The sequence below is a fragment of the Caretta caretta genome, chromosome 8 (genome assembly GCF_965140235.1).
Source record: "Caretta caretta isolate rCarCar2 chromosome 8, rCarCar1.hap1, whole genome shotgun sequence".
Taxonomy (NCBI): Eukaryota; Metazoa; Chordata; order Testudines; family Cheloniidae; genus Caretta; species Caretta caretta.
This window is the reverse complement of record NC_134213.1, coordinates 75,456,310-75,477,356: the sequence shown is the minus strand read 5'-3', so window position 1 is coordinate 75,477,356 and position 21,047 is coordinate 75,456,310. Positions and strand designations below refer to the sequence as shown.

The window sequence follows — 21,047 nt, the reverse complement described above, 5'->3', positions numbered from 1 at the left end:
TAACCTTTTAGATGTATTATACTCCCTATACAGGCTAATGTCTTGGGCTTTTGTTTCCAAGGTATCTAAATGCCATTGATAAACCAAGTCCAGTACCATCCCAATAGCAATTGCCTACATTGCTTGAGCTATCTACAAGCCTAGAAAGACCAGGCAAATACTACTCTATGTGTGGCACAAGCTGAAACCTTATTTCTAATAGGCTGGAGTTGCTAGATTCCACCTTTCAAGGCAGAAAATATTCAAAGCTTCATAAAATATTTGTTTAAATATTAGTGTGTACAGTTTACTTCTAGCATTAATTTTATAGATTCATAGAGTTGAAGGCCAGAAGGAACCATTAAATCTAGTACGACCTCTTGAATAACAGAGGCCATTAAGTTTCACCATGATCTGTGTAGTGCACTAATATATAGTAGTTTCTTTAATTCTTTACACTGATGTTCTTAGTTTAATTTTCCTTCATTGCTTCCTTGATTAGCTCTCCAGGTTTCCATTCCTGCAACTAAAGTTACAAGATGCCCCCTTATCCTCAGCTTTACCCATATTCCAGATTACTCCTTTTGTCATATCTTATGCATTATTTATCCCCAAAGTAATTACTTAAAGGGTCTTGAATTTTATTTACAGAAGCAGAATCTTTTAAAAGCATGACATTTAATCTCCAACTTTAATGTCTGTTTTCATTAAGCCAATCTTAAAAGTGTTAGATCAACAGGAACATGATCTGACCAAGAGATAATACCTATATCAGAATGTTACTGACTGCATTAGGTTCTTAGAATATAATATCATATCAATTTTAGGATGAACTGCACACCGGTGGGAGTAGAAAGAGTAATAAATTGAGGGGTCACTAGTTCTCCAAACACAAACGCTTTGCGGGCAAACATGTCAATGCTAATCTTAAGTACCACTCCCGTAAAAATGTTAAATGTGTCAGATATTGAAAATGAGAAATTTTTTAAAACTATCTTTCCACCTGCTTCATCTACGCTAGGATTTAGGGTACAATTAGAGAGTCTCCCTCTAAAATCATTTCACCAAGTTATTGACTAAGAACTCACTAAAACAGTCTATTCAACTCTGATTAGGGGAACAATGTTCTAACTGTTGTATCTTTTTCCTGAAAGCTTTTTCAGAATAAAAAAAATTCCACTCTGGTCTATCAGTCAGTTAGAAAGACTTAAAAAATTAAAATAGCATGTTTTGTTTTTGCAAATGAGAAGAATGCTTGATTTCATGTTCACTTTTAAATAATTTTCCTGTCCTACATTTTCATTTCCACTGAAAGAACTAGCACAGATGAAAATATGGAACATGTGCTCTATTACTGGACAGACTAATAGCCTGAGCTGATTTCCTCTACATAGGCTTGTCTTCATGTTACTCCTTTTCCATGGTTCTGTACATAAAATGTGTTGCTAATAAGTATATATTTTTAACAATTTGGAACAGAAGGGCATAGACAGCATGACTTCCATTTTTATGAGAACCCATGTAGAATATGTTGAGGACTCTGGAGAACTAGAACTTACTTCCTGTCCCAATACCTCCTCCAAAAAAGTATGTGGTGTGTCTTCCAATTAGTGCCGACAGAGCAGCATTAAAAGCCATTCACTTTGGGCCTTGACAGGTTGTACTAATGTTGGGGTAATGGCTAGACAAAGTGAGGTGGTAACCCACCCTCCATTCTTGGGGCCACATGCTGTTTGCAGAGAATGCCTTCTCCATAACTAGAAAAAATTTGAGGAACAGAAGAGAGGTCATCTCAAGAAACAGTGTTTCAAAACCATTTACCTTTCTTCAGTTATCCTCTCCAGTACCTAATTTCAGGTTTATTAACCTTTGCTTTAAGAAGTTTAGTTGAATTCTTCATTTGCTCATTAGTTTTGTTTTTCCTAGGAATGCCCAAGACAGAAAATCCCTGTAACGTCTACATTTCCAAGAATGCTGCATTCAAATTTAAGAACATGGATTTATCTACAGTAGCTCCTCTGTGCGCCTACAAAATACACTTAGCAGGACCTGCGAAGTCTTCAACCTGGAAGCCCTTCTTAGCCTAGGAATAAAGATCCAGAAGTTGCTTACACACACACCACTCTTTTGCTACCTATAAGGTTCAAAGATGTCAAGTGACTTCCAGCTTCCAAAAATACAACTGCATTGAAATGAATGGAGGATGTAAAGCTTTTCTAAAAATATATATTTTTAGAAAAGATGCAAAAAATTCCTTTATTATAAGTAAAAACAACCAAACTAATTTCAGTAAGTGGTGTTAAACTGCTCTCCGGTTAAGAACAAGTACTGGAAACCTAAACCAGCCTAAGAAAGTTGTTTTGTTTTGTAAGAAATTAAGTCTTTAATGTTAGAAACACCTCTTTAATGTTCACAATCAACCACAGCGGATGTAAAATTGCTGTCTTCAGTGAAATCCTGGAGTCATGAACTTAAGTTTCAGGGCTGGATTAGGGGTTTTTTTAGCTTATCTCACTATGTCTAAGTTAAAATTTGTATAGCATATAGGTGAAAAAAATTACTTGACTAACTGACAAGAGCTTCAGAATGGTGCCTGACAGCAAGACCACAGTGTCCCCATTATTATTACTGCGTAAGCTTCTAAATTCATGCAATTTCACATAACATTTTAAAACACCTAGCACTCATTCGTACACTGTAGGCAATGAATGGGGGGAGGTGCAGAGCTCCTAGGCATGCAGACACATCATGCCTGCTGCTACATCCTTTTTTAATAGTACAGCTTGCTACCCCCATGCAGCCAGCCAACTTTGTGGGCCAGGGCCAGTGCGGGGCATGGTCACGCTTTCTCTGGAACGTTATACACCCATAAAGGAGTAGGGACTGCAAGTCTGCCTGGCTCCTCCATGTAAACTTGCATAAATGCCCGGCATAATCTGCCTCAGTGTGAAACTAGCCATAAGAATAAAACTAATGGCTCCATTTAAGATACTGCATTAGTATACACAGAAGCTGGCATTTTCTACTGTGTAAGACTCCATTAATTAAAAACAGCAAAAGAAAGCATTTACACCATTGCATTAGTATAAATTCCTTGTGTAATATTTTTAGCTAACAACAATTTCACAAAGTTTTAAGCAGTTCAGTCCTAAATCACAAAACCTGTAAAACGAGAAACCACTATTCTTAAACCTTGCTTCTGTCTCCAAAGGTATCTTGTGGTCTGTCAGTGTAGTTTGCGGGCAAGCATGTCAATGCTAATCTTTCGTACCACTCCTGTAATCTAGGTAACACATTTAAGCCTTGCAACATCCAACAGGAAGCAGACACAGCTGCTGTGTAATACACACAAAGTGACTAAGTATACAGAGGTAGTGCATAAAACACTCCCAGGACTAAGGTAGTTTATAAATCATTTAATTCCATTCAGTTTGAATTAAGAGTGAACAAGAGAAGCAGCAAGAACCATTAAACACTGGTCAACATGTACACAGTGTAGTCTCTATGTAATTTTATGCTGGACTGGATGACAGCATCCAGCTCCAGATATTTACTCTGCTGGTTTTCCTTAAGCCCCCAACTTTATTAAAAAGAAAAGGAGTACTTGTGGCACCTTAGAGACTAACCAATTTATTTGAGCATGAGCTTTCGTGAGCTACAGCTCACTTCATCGGATGCATACCGTGGAAACTGCAGCAGACTTTATATATACACAGAGAATATGAAACAATACCTCCTCCCACCCCACTGTCCTGCTGGTAATAGCTTATCTAAAGTGATCATCAGGTGGGCCATTTCCAGCACAAATCCAGGTTTTCTCACCCTCCACCCCCCCCACACAAATTCACTCTCCGGCTGGTGATAGCCCATCCAAAGTGACAACTCTTTACACAATGTGCATGATAATCAAGTCGGGCTATTTCCTGCACAAATCCAGGTTCTCTCACATCCCCCCACCCCCATACACACACAAACTCACTCTCCTGCTGGTAATAGCTCATCCAAACTGACCACTCTCCAAGTTTAAATCCAAGTTAAACCAGAACATCGGGGGGGGGGGGTAGGAAAAAACAAGAGGAAACAGGCTACCTTGCATAATGACTTAGCCACTCCCAGTCTCTATTTAAGCCTAAATTAATAGTATCCAATTTGCAAATGAATTCCAATTCAGCAGTTTCTCGCTGGAGTCTGAATTTGAAGTTTTTTTGTTTTAAGATAGCGACCTTCATGTCTGTGATTGCGTGACCAGAGAGATTGAAGTGTTCTCCGACTGGTTTATGAATGTTATAATTCTTGACATCTGATTTGTGTCCATTTATTCTTTTACATAGAGACTGTCCAGTTTGACCAATGTACATGGCAGAGGGGCATTGCTGGCACATGATGGCATATATCACATTGGTGGATGTGCAGGTGAACGAGCCTCTGATAGTGTGGCTGATGTTATTAGGCCCTGTGATGGTGTCCCCTGAATAGATATGTGGGCACAATTGGCAACGGGCTTTGTTGCAAGGATAAGTTCCTGGGTTAGTGGTTCTGTTGTGTGGTATGTGGTTGTTGGTGAGTATTTGCTTCAGGTTGCGGGGCTGTCTGTAGGCAAGGACTGGCCTGTCTCCCAAGACTTGTGAGAGTGTTGGGTCATCCTTTAGGATAGGTTGTAGATCCTTAATAATGCGTTGGAGGGGTTTTAGTTGGGGGCTGAAGGTGACCGCTAGTGGCGTTCTGTTATTTTCTTTGTTAGGCCTGTCCTGTAGTAGGTAACTTCTGGGAACTCTTCTGGCTCTATCAATCTGTTTCTTTACTTCTGCAGGTGGGTATTGTAGTTGTAAGAAAGCTTGACGGAGATCTTGTAGGTGTTTGTCTCTGTCTGAGGGGTTGGAGCAAATGCGGTTGTATCGCAGAGCTTGGCTGTAGACGATGGATCGTGTGGGGTGGTCAGGGTGAAAGCTGGAGGCATGCAGGTAGGAATAGCGGTCAGTAGGTTTAAGTTGCTCAGATAAACCTATTACAGTCCACTCTTTTCGTGCATAATTTCTTAACAAATGAACTGCTTAAGTACTAGATACCAAAGGAGGCAACAGTTGCTGATACCAGGATTTCCTCTTTAGGGCAGGAAAAAAAATGGAAGCGTTTTACAGAGAGGAATGGCTTGGATCAAAAGGAGGAGAATTGCAATGGGATTACATTGGTGAACAGAGATGTCGCATAGGTAAATCAAGAGGATACTAACGGCTTTGACAGAAGCTCGGTTCAGCCTTCCTGTCTGAATTAGTGACAATTTCCAAAATGCCACCAGATTTTTACACTATCTCAACCTTCAAATCTTTACGGAGAAAATTTATAAAAATGGTGTCCAATGAAGTGACTTAATCAGTAAGGAAAGAAGTATCACACTGCCATCTGATATTGTAAATTTAGATGACTTTCACAGTATCAGTGTTTCAAGCTATCTTAAAATATTTTAAAAGTGGAAGCCCTGGAGTTTTTGCTTTTGACTTTCTTTCTACTATCCAGAGTCCATTCCTGTAGCTGTGTTGGTTATCTAGAAGATAGCTGAAGTACAGAATATCGCTGTCCATGTTGCTGGAGTTTAAAGGGATAGCTGTCTGATGCACAACAGAGTTAATGCTTGGCAATATGCTTTTACTGGAAATATCAAGTAAAATTATTAATGGAGAAAACTTTAACAGAGATTGGTGAATGATTTCTAGACAAGTGAACTCAGTTTTAGTAGCAAAAATTTAGTTGCTGTGAAGAATTTAAGGGTGTTTTGAACATATATTCAACATTATAATTAACAGAATTGCATATTTTCAACTGCTGAGTTGGTGCTGAGAGAGAACAGTGTGGGTTTGTTTTTTTGTTTTGTCTTTTTTGGGAGAGAGCTGGGCATAGAAGAGCGGTCCATAATACCGAGTCATACAAGGTGAAGACTATTGACTGGCTATATGAGGAAACACAGGGAGATCGGCGGCTTATAAGAAGTGATTTTTTTATATCTATAACTTTTACTGTATTTGAAAGAATAGAGAAAGGAGTAAACTTTTTCAGTTTATTTACCTCCCACATTTAAAAGCGATGTGTGTGTGCATTTCCTATGTATACTAGCAATTTCCTGACTGTGGGGGTGTTTTACCCAGCAACAGGGGAGGACAGGCAATGTGAATTTACTGCAAATAAATCTTTTCAGTCTAGACCAGAGATCGCTTGTGAACTTTTGATTACTATGTCCACATATGTTACAAAGCAGCTGAAACGCAGCATCACTATGTAAGCCTTGGAAATGCACCACTGCCTCAGTCAAGACACTGATGTTTTGTGCTCTAGAAAATTAACAGTTAAAAGAACCACACACAGATAGGATTAAACCCAAAGGATTCCTCGGCCACGAGAAGATTTATCTGAAGTCAGTCTTTCAAAATGATCCATTAATTTCAAATGATCCATTCTCACATGCTGTAAAATACTCTGGCCTAGAGTGTGTTTGGAAGAAGCAAACAGTCCTCCTAAAGAAGAGGGTGGAGGGAACAGTAGAGGAAAATAAGGAGGCAAGGGGAGAATGGCAGACTATAGAACTGGGCAAACAAACGCAGTATTTGAAGATGTCACAGGATTTGGGAAAAGGGATGTAGCGCTTGTCAGCTGGATCTTTTGCACATCTCCTTGTCGGAGGCTATACTTCTGCCCGAGATGTAGACAGATTTTGTTTTGTGAGCTCAGACTTGGAGGTTTTCCAACCTCTGGTAAGCATCTACAGCAGCAGTCTTGAACCTTCTGAAGAGGATTTCCATTGGTGCTTTGAAGCCCTTGTTTTTACCACCATAAGCAAGAAAGAATATGATTTCCTAAAGGATGTGACCTAATCAAGCTGGATTTGAAGGCTATGCAGATATCTAGACAGTGCCACCTGTGATCTCTTGAGGATGAGGTGGTCTAAGACAACAAAGAAGGAATATGTTCTGGTTAAGATGGCAGGGCAAAACCCTTGTAAATAATTCTGAATCTCTCTTGGGGGGCAGGGAAACTGTAGGAAGGGCTTTTTAATGGCATTAAGGCATTAAGTTCAATAGCTCATCTGGCAGTCACAGCAGCCAAAAAGGCAAGACTGAGGAAAAAGAATAAAGATGGTAGCCATTCATTCAAAGGTTTGGTCCTGACGGTGATTCAAGACTAAAAGTTAAGCTTACAGTTGCCAACAGGTATCTTAACAAGATGATAAAGTTTGGTAATTGTCTTCAGGAATCTGGTGATGCAAGCAAAAGATGCTGGGGACACACCATGTAAGAGATCCCAGGGAAACAACTTTGAATCAAGAGGTAGATGCTCAGTCCTTTGATAAATCCAGAAAAATTTTGAGGTAGGATTTGGTGCTCACATTATACTAGGTTCCCACCACCTTACAGATCCAATAATGAACTTGAGGTGGAGTCATTTCTGGCGAAAGAAAGAAATCCACCATGGCATCAAAATATCCCAACTTTTAGAATTCTACACTCAAGCTCCAAGCCATTAGCTGGATCTTGGCATTTCATTGAGCCTTGCATTAGGATTCCTTCTGAGAAAAGTAGCTCCCAAGAAGGGGAGACATCTCTTGGAGTCAAGGGAACCAGGGCCAGAGAGTCCTTAGGAGGCTATCAGGTTCACCCCAACCCTGCCCAGTCTAATCATCTTGCTGGAATCACCAAGAGGCAGAAGAGAAGGCAAGGAATACATCAGATCTTCTTCTTTCGCATGGCTTCGGTAGGTAGCAACAATTACAAATTTATATCTAAGTTTGATGGCCAGCACATTGCCGCAGCAGTGATCTGGTAAATGTCCTTCAGGCCCCTGGTGAAAGAACAAAGGGAACATTCAGATATGATGTGCTCTATTGTTTGTGCTTGGTGACCACAGTCACAGAGGTGTTTGCCTCATTTTCCACTTAATGTGGACAAACCCTCTTCTCCCATGAGATGTCCTGATGTGATTCAATAGGCACCAGTCTTTCCAACATGAGGAACCACCAGGTTTTGCTTTAACAGGATCAACGACTAGCTATTTGAGTGGTCGAAATGCTCCATGAGACTCTCCACTGAGCCTCAGCATCAAAGTTAGGTGTAAGGATCTTGATACAGTTCCATAGAGAGTTGCGGGATTTTAATCTCGTTTTTGGTGGATTCTGCAGGTCATGGTGCAGTGGGATCATCGTATTTGCATTGACATGATTAAGAAAGTGAGTTGTCTGAGCAGCTCTTCTAATCTGTGGAGGCTGGATGTGCAATAGGACTGGGAACCAGTCAACTGGAGTAGATTTGAGCATCCCTGACACTATGTGCATAGCATGACTGAGTTGAGTGTCAAGGAGTTCAGTGTGACTGCTATAAGATCACACTGGTGCACAATATTCAGCTGCAGAATATACCAAGGCAATTGTTGCAGTTCGTAAGGTCTGTGGACTGGAGCCCCATGATGTTCCAGCCAATTTTCTGATAAGCACGACACGAGACCTGACCTTATCGCAGGAGTTCGAGGTGTTGTCGAAAGGTCAAACTCCGGTCCAGTGTAACACCAAGATACTTTGGATTAGCTTTGTGGCGGATGCTCTCACGGCAGAACTGCACATCAAGTTTGGTATTAGCCATTTTATTGTTCAGATGGAAAGTAGTTACCGGGGGGGGGAGGGGGGTGTGTGTGTGTGTTGGATTAAGCTTAAGTTTCCAGCATTGGAAATAATCAGCCGTTGTGCGAAGATCTCAGGTTAGGGTGCAGCTGATTGTATGGAGGCTTGTATGCTAAACAGCTAGGGCAATATCATCCGCATACATGAATTTCCTGACTCCATCGCTAGTATATCCATGGTGTATAGATTAAAAATTACTGGGCCCAGGACAGAGCTCTGAGGGATGCCCGAGTTAATGGCCAGATCAGTAGACCAAGAACTCTTAAGGTGTACCTTAAAGCGGCAGTTCCCAGTCATTGCTGCCAACAGGCAGATCGTTCGCTGGCAGTGAATGACGCGGGAGACCTTGAGGAGGCGGACCTGTCTCCAGACAGTGTCATATGCAGAGGACAGATCAACAAGGGTGATTCCTGTCTTCAGTTTACGTTGGAATCCTGACATTCGGAATAGTTGAATGAGAAGGCATCGGTCCTCCACACCCATTTCTTCCAGTGCCTGGAACAGACAAGATCCAAGGCCTTTGTTTTTGCAGAAGGAAAATAAGAATTTAGCAAGCGTCCCATCTGATAACACTTGGTGGAGAACCCTACTGTTCAATTCCCATTTCCTTGAGGAAAGGTTGTAAGGGTTGAGTCAATGGGCTTGTGTGTTGAGCTTGCCCCGACAGACTGCTGTAATGCAGAGTTGTTTCTTCTCTGCCCAAAGGAGGATTCTGGAGGATGCCTCCTATACAGAAGAGCATCAGGTCCCATCTGCCTGTCTACATAAGCCTTCGCATTCCTGTTGTCTCACCATTAGGAAGGCAGATGAGGTTAAGAGAGGAGAAAGGCATCTGAAGGCATTCCCAATGGCTCAATTCAGGCAACTGATGTTCTTTGTGCCTTCTGTTGAACCATCTCTCTTGGCAAGAGTATGACAGCATGAGGGCTCCCCAAACCCTGAGAGGCATCCATACCAATTCTGATCATGGCTGGGCCCAACAGAAGCTTTATCTAAGAGCTAATCTACACTAGAAGAACTACAGCGGTGCAGTTGCACTGCTGTGGCACATCTGGTGAAGATGCTCTATGAAGAGTTCTCTCCCATCAGTGTAAATAAATCCATTTCCGCAAGAAGCAGTAGCTATGTCGGTGGGAGAAGCTCTCCCCCTGACATAGTGCTATCCACACTGACACTCAGGTCAGTGTAACTTACATCATTCAGAGGGATAGCTTATTCACACCACTTATTGATGTAAGTAAGTGGTAGTATAGACCTGGCCTCAGTGAGGCTCTTAAACCTGTAGTAGCTGTGCAGATGTGCTAATGAATGGCCTTAAGCCAGGACAAAAAGAGGGTTTGAAGATGGAAATAGAGGACATAACTCCTCCTCAAAATACTGTGATGCTATATTTTATCCACAGGGTGCCTGAGAAAATAGTACCCTCTATTGGGGAGCGGGGGTGGGGGTGGGGGGAAGAGGAAAGAATCTTTTTAAAAAAGGATGGTATTTGGTGCTGTCCTCTTAGGGACAGCACCAAACTTTTACTGCTTTTTCTTCAGGAGAAGATAAAGGGAAGCATAAACCTTAGGAATGGATCTTTCTATACACTACCTCCTCCAAGGAACAAAGCACCTAAGACACAAGCTATGTCATGCTGAACAGGTTTCCCTTGGGATACCTTAGCAGGGGAAGCACCTCCCTGGGTTTTCCCCTCTTATCCTAGCAAAACCTCACAGCCTTTCAGAATCCAGAATGTTTGACACCAGGGATACTGATGCATTTATCCTGAATCACTCTGGGAGGAAGCAGAGTTCCTCTTAGAGGTTTTTTTTTTTTTTTTTTTTTTTAAAAAAGCTATATTGGTCGCCTTATTTTATTAGAAGGGGACCCAAAGGAGGACCAAGGCAAATCCCAGGATCCTCTGCAGTGCTGGGGGAAGAGGCAGCTGGCTGGTCACTAGAACTGTGGCAGTGGGCTCTCTCCAAGTATAATCCCCACAGTAATTATAAGGAACAGTTTAGTGACTAATGTAACTTCCCAAACATCTCATCTGGGAACACAAGTCTATGGGTGTTCCATAGAAGGAACACCCTAGAAGGCAACCCCCAGTGGGCCAGCTATTACCAGTGTTGAATGCCATGTGGCTGAAGGCGAATGACGAAGAGGATGGGGTACGAGAGTTCAATAGCTTGGGATATTCAAAGGGTTAGGGTGGATCCCCTTTAGCCAGTATCAGTCATATGCCCACAGGCCCTTTTTCCATGTCCATCCCTCCATAAAGCGGAGTTGCTGAGAGAAGGTGTTTCCTGTGGCACAGAACTAAAACTGGAACTGTGATTCAGTTCCAGGGCTTACACAGGAGGGAGAAGTTAGGCTGCAGAAGTAGCTGAAGCGCTGGTGCCAATGTGGTAACACAAGTCAGTCCCCTGACAAAAGGATTCTACTGAGTAAAATATGATGGTAAAATGACAACTTGGTAGGTCCCAACACCCAAATTCAGTAAGGTACTTAAGCACCTATATAATCACATAAGCAGTCCAATGGGGGCAGGTGTAGGCCTCTAAAGTTAATTCTCACCTGAGATGTTCAATTTTTAGTACAAATGGGCTATCCTGGGGCAAAGATAAATCTCTCAGAACTTTTTCCAGAAATAGTATTTAGATACACAAGATTTAGTTTAAAATAAGATTTGTTCCATAATCTGATGGTCTGAAACACAGCAATTCAGTATAATTATTTCTGCTTAAAATGAAGTTTACCTAGATTTTCTGATGCAAACCTAGATTTACCAGATAAATACCTGTGTTAGCTTAGCTTTCCCCCCACACACACATAGTAACAAATACTTGTGTCCATGCCCATATTCCACCCAGAGTTGAGTCTAACTGAATTGAGCCAAAGCTTCAGTTGATATAAATTGGTAGAGATTCATTGACTTCAGTGATTCTATCACTTTACACCAGCTGAGGATCTGGCCCTTAATCTCAGTTTTTTGTACGATAAATAAAACAGCATTTACATTCATATAAAGCTGAATGAAAATGTTACCAAAATGATTTTCCAATGAAAAAAAAAACACCCTTTTTGCAAAACCAAAATTTTCTGAGAGAAATTTTCAGTTTTGCAAAAAAAATTGTGTTCCATCAGGACAAAACATTTGAAAAAAAATTAACTTTTTCATGGGAAGGGACTTCTGTTTTCCAGTCAGCTCTAAGTTTGTACGCTTAATTTAAAGTCATGTAGCTATAATGCATTAAAAAGGAGTAACTTCACAAAGTTTCTGTGAAGTCTGCTTAATCCCAATGAATGTGTTTTACATCAGCCAGCTGAATGGCTGTGGTCAGCATATCACGTACAACAATGCCCTATCTTCAGGAAGATGAATTTGCAGGTTTATTCTTAACGTTTCTGTAAACTTTTAGAGAAGTAGACCCAAAGATCAGTTAGCTAAAGGAGAAAGTTTGTAGCCATTGTTGGGCCATATAGAAAGAGGGCCTTTCTTTTCAGTACAAAATTTTATAAAGGATTGGTCTATAGTTTTACAGGTACCTGCTAAAATATATTAATCTTAAAGAGGAAAGATTAAACACTGAGGATCTGAACCATCATTTTTGCTTCATCATTTTGTCAAGACACTCTTGCATTAAGACAGGTTTCAGAGGAACAGCCGTGTTAGTCTGTATTCGCAAAAAGAAAAGGAGTACTTGTGGCACCTTAGAGACTAACCAATTTATTTGAGCATTATATGCTCAAATAAATTGGTTAGTCTCTAAGGTGCCACAAGTACTCCTTTTCTTCTTGCATTAAGATTTTTTTCTGCAAAAACATACATGCAAGGAAAAAAATTAGATTTATCCAAAAAATGTATTTTAAGAGTTGATACTAATGAACAAATAAATTCATTTCCAGTCACCCACTAGTAGAGACTTAGAACCTGTGTACATGATGTATTAGTCTGCACCAGAGGACTGCAAGTGTGCACTAGCATGTTGCACAATAACTGGCTCACATGGAACCTGTGGGTGAGCACTAAAAGTTCCTTAGTGTGCATTAAGTTTCATCTAATGTATTTGCTACACTCAGGAATAGCTTTGTCAAAAATTTTGCTTAGCCATTCAGCTTTTGCAAGATATTGGACAAAAAAAAGTTAACTTCAAATGTCGTTCTTCCAAAAACAGCTGTGCTGAAATTCATTGACTTCTTTTCACCCATTCCCATTTTCCCAGAACTTGTTCAGTCTTAGTTACAAGTTTAACTAGTCAGCCGTTCCTTAGATACTCCTAACATTTTTGCAAAATATACCTGTTCCAAGGATTCTGGAAGTAATTCACCTTCCCTTAAAGAAGGTTGAGGGCATAAGCAGGTTGACTGTATCTATTTAAACATAACATTCTTTAATGCAGGGTATTGATTTTAACTTTATTTTTAAGTGAGTTTAGTGCATGCTAAAGGTGCTGGACTGATGGCCCTAGAGACTGAAGTCCTTTATCTACAGTACAGACAGCAGTGCAAGATTCTCCACTATATTATAATCCTCAAGGGATGGGTCCTAAAAAGGTTGAGCCTTTTAAGGTTGTGTTTACTAGAGTAGTTTGTACACGTTACGAAAACACTAACTGCATCATGGTAAGTAAGTGGTGTGATTATTTAATAGAAAGAACACTAGAATAGGTTGCATTGCTCTACAACTTTAAGATTTCAGCTGACTGTATTAAACTTGTTTATTTGGAAAGTGTATATTAGCAGTATTTAAAAAAAAAAAAGCAAAGATGATTATCTATCTAAACACTCATGGTGCAAAAGAGCCACAGGCATATCTCCATAATGTTATGAGATGACACAAATGAACTATACCAGTAAGAGTCCTAGTTATACAAGCCTTTTGTGTTTAAAATCCTCCAGAATCTTTATAGTTAACAGAAAATTACTAAAATCTTTATATTAAGGAAGTCTGTCAGGAATTTCATCGGTTCAAAGTTGTGGCAATTTTTAAAACAAAGAAATCTGTTAACTGACATTAAGCAAGCATCCTTTTTTTTTAGCAATCTCAGTAATACTTCCACTTAAAGACCTTTCCTCTCAACGGTAAATACCACAAAGTACAGTTTAGTTTAATTTATTTCACCTTAAAAAGCATGCAAATAAAGAATTGAAGTTATTGTAATGCTAACAAGAGCTTCTAATGCAGTGTAACATTTTCAACACATGATTAACTATTGCTTATTATACACCTTTCCTAAAAGCTCATGAGAATTAGGAAAAACGCAGGTAACGTTTTTGGGTCATTTTAACATTAATAAAAAGATTGACAAAATGTTGATACCTTATTTTTAACCAATATTCACTAAATAAACTGGAATGTAATTTTTACAGTGTTAGGTGAAAAAAATATTACTGTGGAAAAAGTTAAATCTTTAAACTGCAATAGGTCCTCATAATCAGCACGAACTGCTATGCTGTTACAAGATACAAGATATAAATGAGCAAGATGACAGCCTTTTTTTCATCACTTACCTCATCATTCAGCTCTGCTATCTGATCTTTCAGTTCTCTAATATACTGGTTAGAGTCAGAGTTATTAAGCTGCCCTTGAATTTTTCTTTCTTCTTTCTGTTTTTTATAAAGAAAAAAAGAAAGAAAGCTTGTTCAAAATCTTCATGCTTATAATACAGTCTTATTTCAGGAGACTGACAATCAGGGGTTTAAGACAGAGCTTTTCACTTCTAGATCATGGATTTAAATCTCACCTAGAGTAGCAGTAACTGAAAAATGTCACCATCTGAAGACGGTACAATGGCCTTTGTGAAATGAGTTAGTTGTCAGAGTTTCTCGTGATCAGCAACTCCCCCCCCCCCACACACACAGCGCACCATAACCTATTCTCTGCAGAGAATAATAAGGGTCTGAAGGCTTAATTAGCATACACTGAATTAGTCCCCTCAGTATAGGGTTGCGGCACACAGGCAGAGCTCTGTGGAGAAGTTTGAAGAGTTAAAGCTTAGTGTGTGGAAGCCAGCATATAACCAAAATAAGTCCATGAACAAAAGGTTCATGTAAGTGTGATCTCTCTCTTCAATGCAACTTCTTAAAAAGTAAAGAATATCAAGTTTGGGACACTTGTTAGCTGTACCTTAATGCCAATACAACAGTTTTCCACTGATATTGAAAGTTCTGCATTATCATAAGGAACTTCCTTCTGCCTTCAAATGACAAGGAAATGTAACCTGGCATATCCCTGCTTTTTTGGATGTGTCTAGAGGATATCACACTTGTCACACCTTAATCACTTTTAAATGAAGTTTCTGACTATGGAATTTCATTGTTGAAGTGTAGGAGGGCTTCAGGGAGTATGAAGGGGACAGGGATGCCCTCAACCCCTATGGTATATAGGGGTATGGAGGTGTTTGAAGTGGAGAAGTCAAAAAACCAAGTATGTATGGGAGAGGGTTGGTAGGTCTCTACACTCCAACTCCCTTTTGATAGTGCCTGCATCCTGGGGTGGGAGGAACCTGTCAATTGTCACATTTACTCCATAGACCGCTACAGCTCCTAAAAACAAAGGAGTGTTGATGTTTCGGAGGCCTGAGAGCTCGCAGGACTAGAGCTCGTAGTTTCTCTCCAGAAGAGTTCCTTCCCCACTGCTTTCCAACTGAGCCAAACCTATAACCTCATGGGATATAAATAGGGTGGAGCAATTTAAATATATTTTTTTTTTTAGTTATTGAATTAAATTAGGTTGAGACTGTCAAAATAATTTGAAATTTGCTATTGCAACTTTAGATTATACCTTTATAATGAACTAAACTATGAATGCTTTTTATTAACACACTACTGGTAGCATCTTATTTGATTTTTACTAACCTACTATAGGGAAAAAACAAACATTGAAAATTACTTCCCTGATTCTGAAAATTTAAAGAAGGAATCTTACTTACCTTAGTAGTCATGTGTTTAAAGTTAAGCATGTACACAAAATGTTTACAGCATATAGCATTAGAGCTATTAAAAACTTTTTAGTGGCATAAAATCACTTCAAAGCAAAACTGCTCCTAGCTATTTAGTTGATTATTTTTACACACAGGCCAAATTCTTCAAAAATAGAAGCCTAATTCTAGGCTCATAACCCAATATTTAGGCACCAAAAAGTGTGATTTTCAAAAGGACCTAAGTGACTCTGGAGCATAAGTCCCACTGACTTCAAACCTGGATGGAGGAGTATAGCCTAGCTGAAAATGCAGCTTTCTTGACTTGTGGAAACTATCAGTATGTGATGTTGGTTCCAAATATAGTGGTGGCCACTTGCTTATTAATTTTATATTTGAATCTGTGTTCTCGCAATGAGAATGTTAACAGCGCCTTGGATTTATCTCTCTCTTTTTTTTTTAAGCATAGATGAGCATTTTAAGTGTGAAGTTTTTTGGTAGAATTTTAGGCTTTACATCAGGGGTGGGCAAAGTATGGCCCGCGGCCCGGAGCCGTTTTAAGCCAGCCTGTGAGCTGCACCACGCGGTCCGGCCCTGCTCTGGCCAGGGCGCTGGATTGGGGGCTGCACCACGTGGCTCCCAGAAGCCGTGGCATGGCCATGTGCCAATAGGAGCTGCAGGGACGGTGCCTGTGGATGGGGCAGCATGCAGAGCCACGTGGCCGCGCCTCCACACAGGAGCTGGAGAAGGAACATGCTGCTACTTCCAGAAGCCACTTGAGGTAAGTGCCCTCGGAGCCTGCACCCCAAGACTCTATTAAATATTAAATATTTTTAAATATGAAATACAATTTAATATTAAAAACCACAATATACACAAATACCAGGCTAGTAAGATGAAGGTCAGGGTCCTGAGCTCACATCCATGTACTTTCTTCCAAACCTCTTTATGGCACGAGTTAAGGAAGGAGTCTCACGATACACTGAATTTTAGCTTCCATCACTTTCTGTCTACAATACTGATAGATGCAATTTCTGTACTTAATTATATAACACCTGTAAAGTATCTACTACAGAATATATTACTAGACTAATGACTAATCCATATACAGTATGTATCTACCCACAGAATGAACAGCCACGGAGCCAGAAAATGAGATGAAGACAGCTCCTCTAGTCTTTCCTGAATTAGTGCAGGGCTGTTTGAGGTTTAATGCTTTGGCCAGTCTAGTTTTAGAAGCAACCCAAAGGGCAAAAAAAAACAACACCCACAAATAAAACTGGCTGTCCCTTTTATGGCAGCTTTAAAGTGTTCCTGCTATTTCTAATATAAGTAAGCAGAAGTTTCAAAATTTTACTTTCCTCCTTTGTTGGAGGACTGATGCATCAAAGTGGAAGGAGTAAATAAATAGGTTGAAAGGTGGGAAAGAAACAGCCCAATAACATCACTCACTCCCACTACAGATCAAGAATAGAATCCATTAGAATCAGCCCAGTGTATTTCTAGAGTAATTCCTTGTAATAGAAGAAATTTGTTTTTCTGTACTCAACAGAAATGACGATAATCTAGTGTATATTTAAACCATGACAATATTATATGGAAACTAAATGAGGGCTCTGTTTCGAAAAACGGCTGTGTGAACATGGCACCTTATTCAACAAATCTGCTTACTTCAGTAACTAAGGTGAGTTTTTGTTGATTTTTACTCCTGCGAACATTGCAGAGCAAACTCAGCTATGACAGAATTAGCTGATTCCATTCCTTTATGGGCAGGATTATTTATTGAATTCCAGCCAGTTACACCTGTACACAGCTCTCACTGAGGGTATAATTTTGCCTGCAGAACCTTCATTATTGGTGATGCAAGGGAAGGAAAGATGCCAGTTTATCTTTCAGATTTCATGGTGTCTGTAGAACTGGCAACTAGAAAAATATTCATACACCAAATACATATGATGTGGAAGTAGCTGACCTTGTGGGGTTCCCTGTGTGCCATTTTCAAGTGTCACTTCTCAGAGAAAAATGATGCAACTTCCCCTTGCAACACAAAGCACTAGAAGTTTGATGTTGTTGCTCTTAGTGGCTGTACTAAGTAACAGATTAAGTCTAGCTTCAATAGTTTATAAATTGCAAGGACATAGGGAAGGAAAAACAAAGCTGCTGTTAGGACAAGGTACTAGGGCCTTCATGACTGCTGATGTTATCTCTAACTAGTGAGAGAGTTACTTTCATTGGAGTTCTTAGTCACGTAAGGTACCACTAGGCTAACATCACTGGAAAAAATACAGCGATGTATTTAAACATTTTAAAAATAAAATTTACCAAAATTTACCAATATTAGGGCTGACAGTTTACATCACCAACGTAACTATTTAAAGTTATACAAAGTACTACCAACTCGTTGGAAAACATTTTAGGCATTACGTAAGAAGTTAGTGTCATGATCAGTCTAAACTAAAATTCTTACCAAAATTATCTTGCCTTAAAAAGACAGTAATAATCTAGTCTAACCAATGAATCAGTGGCATAAACACAATTTTATACTTCATAAACAAACAAGTAAATATCTGATTTATAGTTTGGTGTGATTATAAAAGCCTCTTACTCAAATTATTTTCTCAAAACTGATGAGAGCTCACTAATGCATTTTACGCAGAAAATAAATTTAAGTTTTTAACTTCATAAAATGGATAAATTGCTTTTCCCCATTCAGATATATTTTAAGTATTTTTTCTTTCACTTATGTTGATCTCAATTATTTTCTAGCAATTCCCATATGGTAGCTTCTGATAAGCAGGAGGGGGTGGGGAATGCAACTAATATTTATGAGGGACCCGATTTAAGGTTCTTTTTCAGACTTGCAGTTAACAGGCTTCCTATTTTAAGGCATAGTGCAAAACTAAAGGAAAAGCTGAACAGAAGACAAAGGTTCTTAGTATATCTGCGATTAGGATGAGATGGAGCTTTTGCATTTTAAGATATGATTTGAGCACACATTGATTTGTTAAACCTAATAAAATGTGTCCTATTTAAATCTTAGATTTCATGAGAGAAAATGAATCATTTACACAGATGCCCGTAACTGACCAGGATTGTGCAACTGTCCTTACAACTTTACAGTACCATGTTAAATTCTGTATACATTCTGGACCTCAACAAGGACAAGCCAGTACAGATAGTCCATGACTATGTCAAACTGCTTAAAAGTTTACAACAGCCTATATCTACCAAAGATTTTTCCCTTCCTTTCCATTTCCTCAGAAAAGTCAAAATTATCTGAATTATCTTCTGTTCTGACGATACAATACCTTGATATATACGCTCGCCTGCTATCCTGATGTGGGGAAAACTTTTAGTTTAGGAAGTTCCTACTGCCATTGCAGAAACCGAAGTAAGGCCTAATTTTTTCACGAACTTGTCCTTTAGCATCAGCAAGTTTCCAAGGAAGATCATCCATAAATGGTTCAATTGTTTCCACAACTGTGCCGTTTCAGTTGGGGCTTTAACACAACATTAGATTATAAAGCACAACCTTAACTATAGTTTTGTGACCACTCCACCATAGTGTCTTCACATTTGACATTCCCCCTTCCCCCCATCTCTTATGAAATTATACCATACAGATTTGTATCTTGAGAAAACACTAACCATAGCAAAGTTAAAACCCATCAGACATTGTGTCCAGGCAGCTTAGGCTTCTGCTTACACATCATAATTCTAGATGAATATCTAAACTGTGACTGTGATCTAGCTACCACTGAGGAAATGAGATTGGTGAAGATACTACCCCCATGCCCCAAAGGTGGTCAAACACCCTGAATCTCTAAACATTCGTTGACCTATAGATGGAAGTTGTACAAAGGCTTTACCTTTGGTTCTTTACTGCAATGCTCTAGAGAAAAATAAAATTGTTTACCAGCTTTGGCTTTATAAAGAAACCTTATTTTGGGGGATTAATTCCAATCTTAATACTGATCTTTCCATTTAGTTCCTAGTCATGAACTATGCTGAAAATGTATGGTTTGAGAAGTGGTAGCTGTAATAGGGACCTGAATTAATGCTGAACTGAAATAGACAGATAGGGAACTGAGGAGGTTGAAAAGGATAGGGAAATGGGACAGGAACTGAAAAGAAAAGTGGAGTTTTAACAAGTACTGAATGGAATTGAAACCAAGTTACGGACTCCTGACAGTAACACTTCATTAAATTTGTTATGTAAGCTATTCTCCCCCACAATGCACAACTTAAATCTATTACAATGATTTGATGCCTTAGTGCATTTACCTGTTTATCCTTCTCAAATTAGTAACTAGAGACAGATCTGGATTAAGCACTAGGCTCAAATTGGCCTTTGCCTAGGGAACAGGTTTTGGGGTTTTTTGTGGAGGGGATGGGGGGCATTAGATAATGTGATGTTATCTTCAGGCTGAAGACTGCTGTCATGAGGCTGCATGCTCCTGATGAAGGAGGTTGCTTCAGAGAAAGTAGCAAATGCAAACCCCTATCTACTACAAGCAGGGACGAAGAAAAGCATGCCAGCCCTGCAGCCTTACTGACCCCATACCAACTAGTCCAGGCACCCCACCAAGCATAATCTACCCCATAAGAGGTAAGTACCTGAAGATGGGGTCCTGGCAGCCACCACAGCTTCAGGATGGTGCACCCATCTACTTCAGGACTCAAGAACTAGGTTACTACCACAGCAATTTACAGGATTAAGAGGACTGCCCAGAAAAAATGGCTGCTGCACCCTCTGGCTCTCACTATTGGGGGTGGGGGTGAGGAGGACTTCACCTAACAGTTTGTACTACCTACTACCACTTTTGCTTCTCTGGTGAGCCAAGTTCTTCCTTATCTGCTGCTGCCAATCTTCATACCACTCCTGTGGTATGATCAACTGTTTTTTTTTAACTCTTAAGAGAGCTGATTAGTATAGTGCCTAAAAGCCAATAGGGTATATTGTGCTAGGACAAGGGAAGGTTTCTAGCCTCTGGGAGAAAGGAATGGGTCAGACTCTTGTCTCTACTGGATGCAGCCTGTTCCCTTTCCCCCAACCAAACCCTCTGAGCCTGGGAACCTGCTGTGGTTTATGGCAGTTCAACTACTGAAGTTTGAAGAGAACTAGAACACTGAAAGAAACAAGAAGAGCAGAAGGCTATTGGCTCACAGTGAGAAGGACAAGAGCCCAGTAACACTTTGTTCTCATCCTTTAGTTTAGAATACGTATACAGTTCTTGAGTATTCTAATGGTTAAAGACTGAACACATTTGAAAACATCAAACAGTTCCTAAGTAAGATTTTCAAATGACAGTTTAAACTGGTGCCTCCCAACTGAAGTTGCGATACGAATAGTGTCTGACCTTCTGATTTCAGAGGAGGACCTAGCAAGACCAAAGAAATAAGGAACACTTCTGTTTTTTTCATATCCCAAACCAACAAAACACAATAAATGTTCTTTTGCTGAAGTTACACTTGTTAGTATAGGAGTACTTGTGGCACCTTAG

At 39.7% G+C, this 21,047-nt stretch overlaps 1 protein-coding gene across 10 annotated transcripts in view; it reads right to left on the bottom strand.

The window, feature by feature from the left end:
* The window catches only part of EVI5 (ecotropic viral integration site 5), a 136,567-nt gene that overhangs the window by 32,707 nt on the left and 82,813 nt on the right, over positions 1 to 21,047 (bottom strand). For 5 of the 10 annotated variants that reach the window (XM_075131633.1, XM_075131631.1, XM_075131632.1 and 2 more), the window contains 2 exons: positions 14,135 to 14,230; positions 8,744 to 9,133 (listed from right to left, as the gene is read on the bottom strand). In XM_075131633.1, the coding sequence (XP_074987734.1) occupies positions 8,759 to 9,133; positions 14,135 to 14,230 (471 nt within the window). In that variant the 3' untranslated portion in view covers positions 8,744 to 8,758. Of the gene's footprint in view, positions 1 to 4,506; positions 4,927 to 8,743; positions 9,134 to 14,134; positions 14,231 to 21,047 lie in introns of those variants that run through there. The other 5 variants (XM_048860550.2, XM_048860553.2, XM_048860554.2 and 2 more) reach the window with 2 other exon arrangements.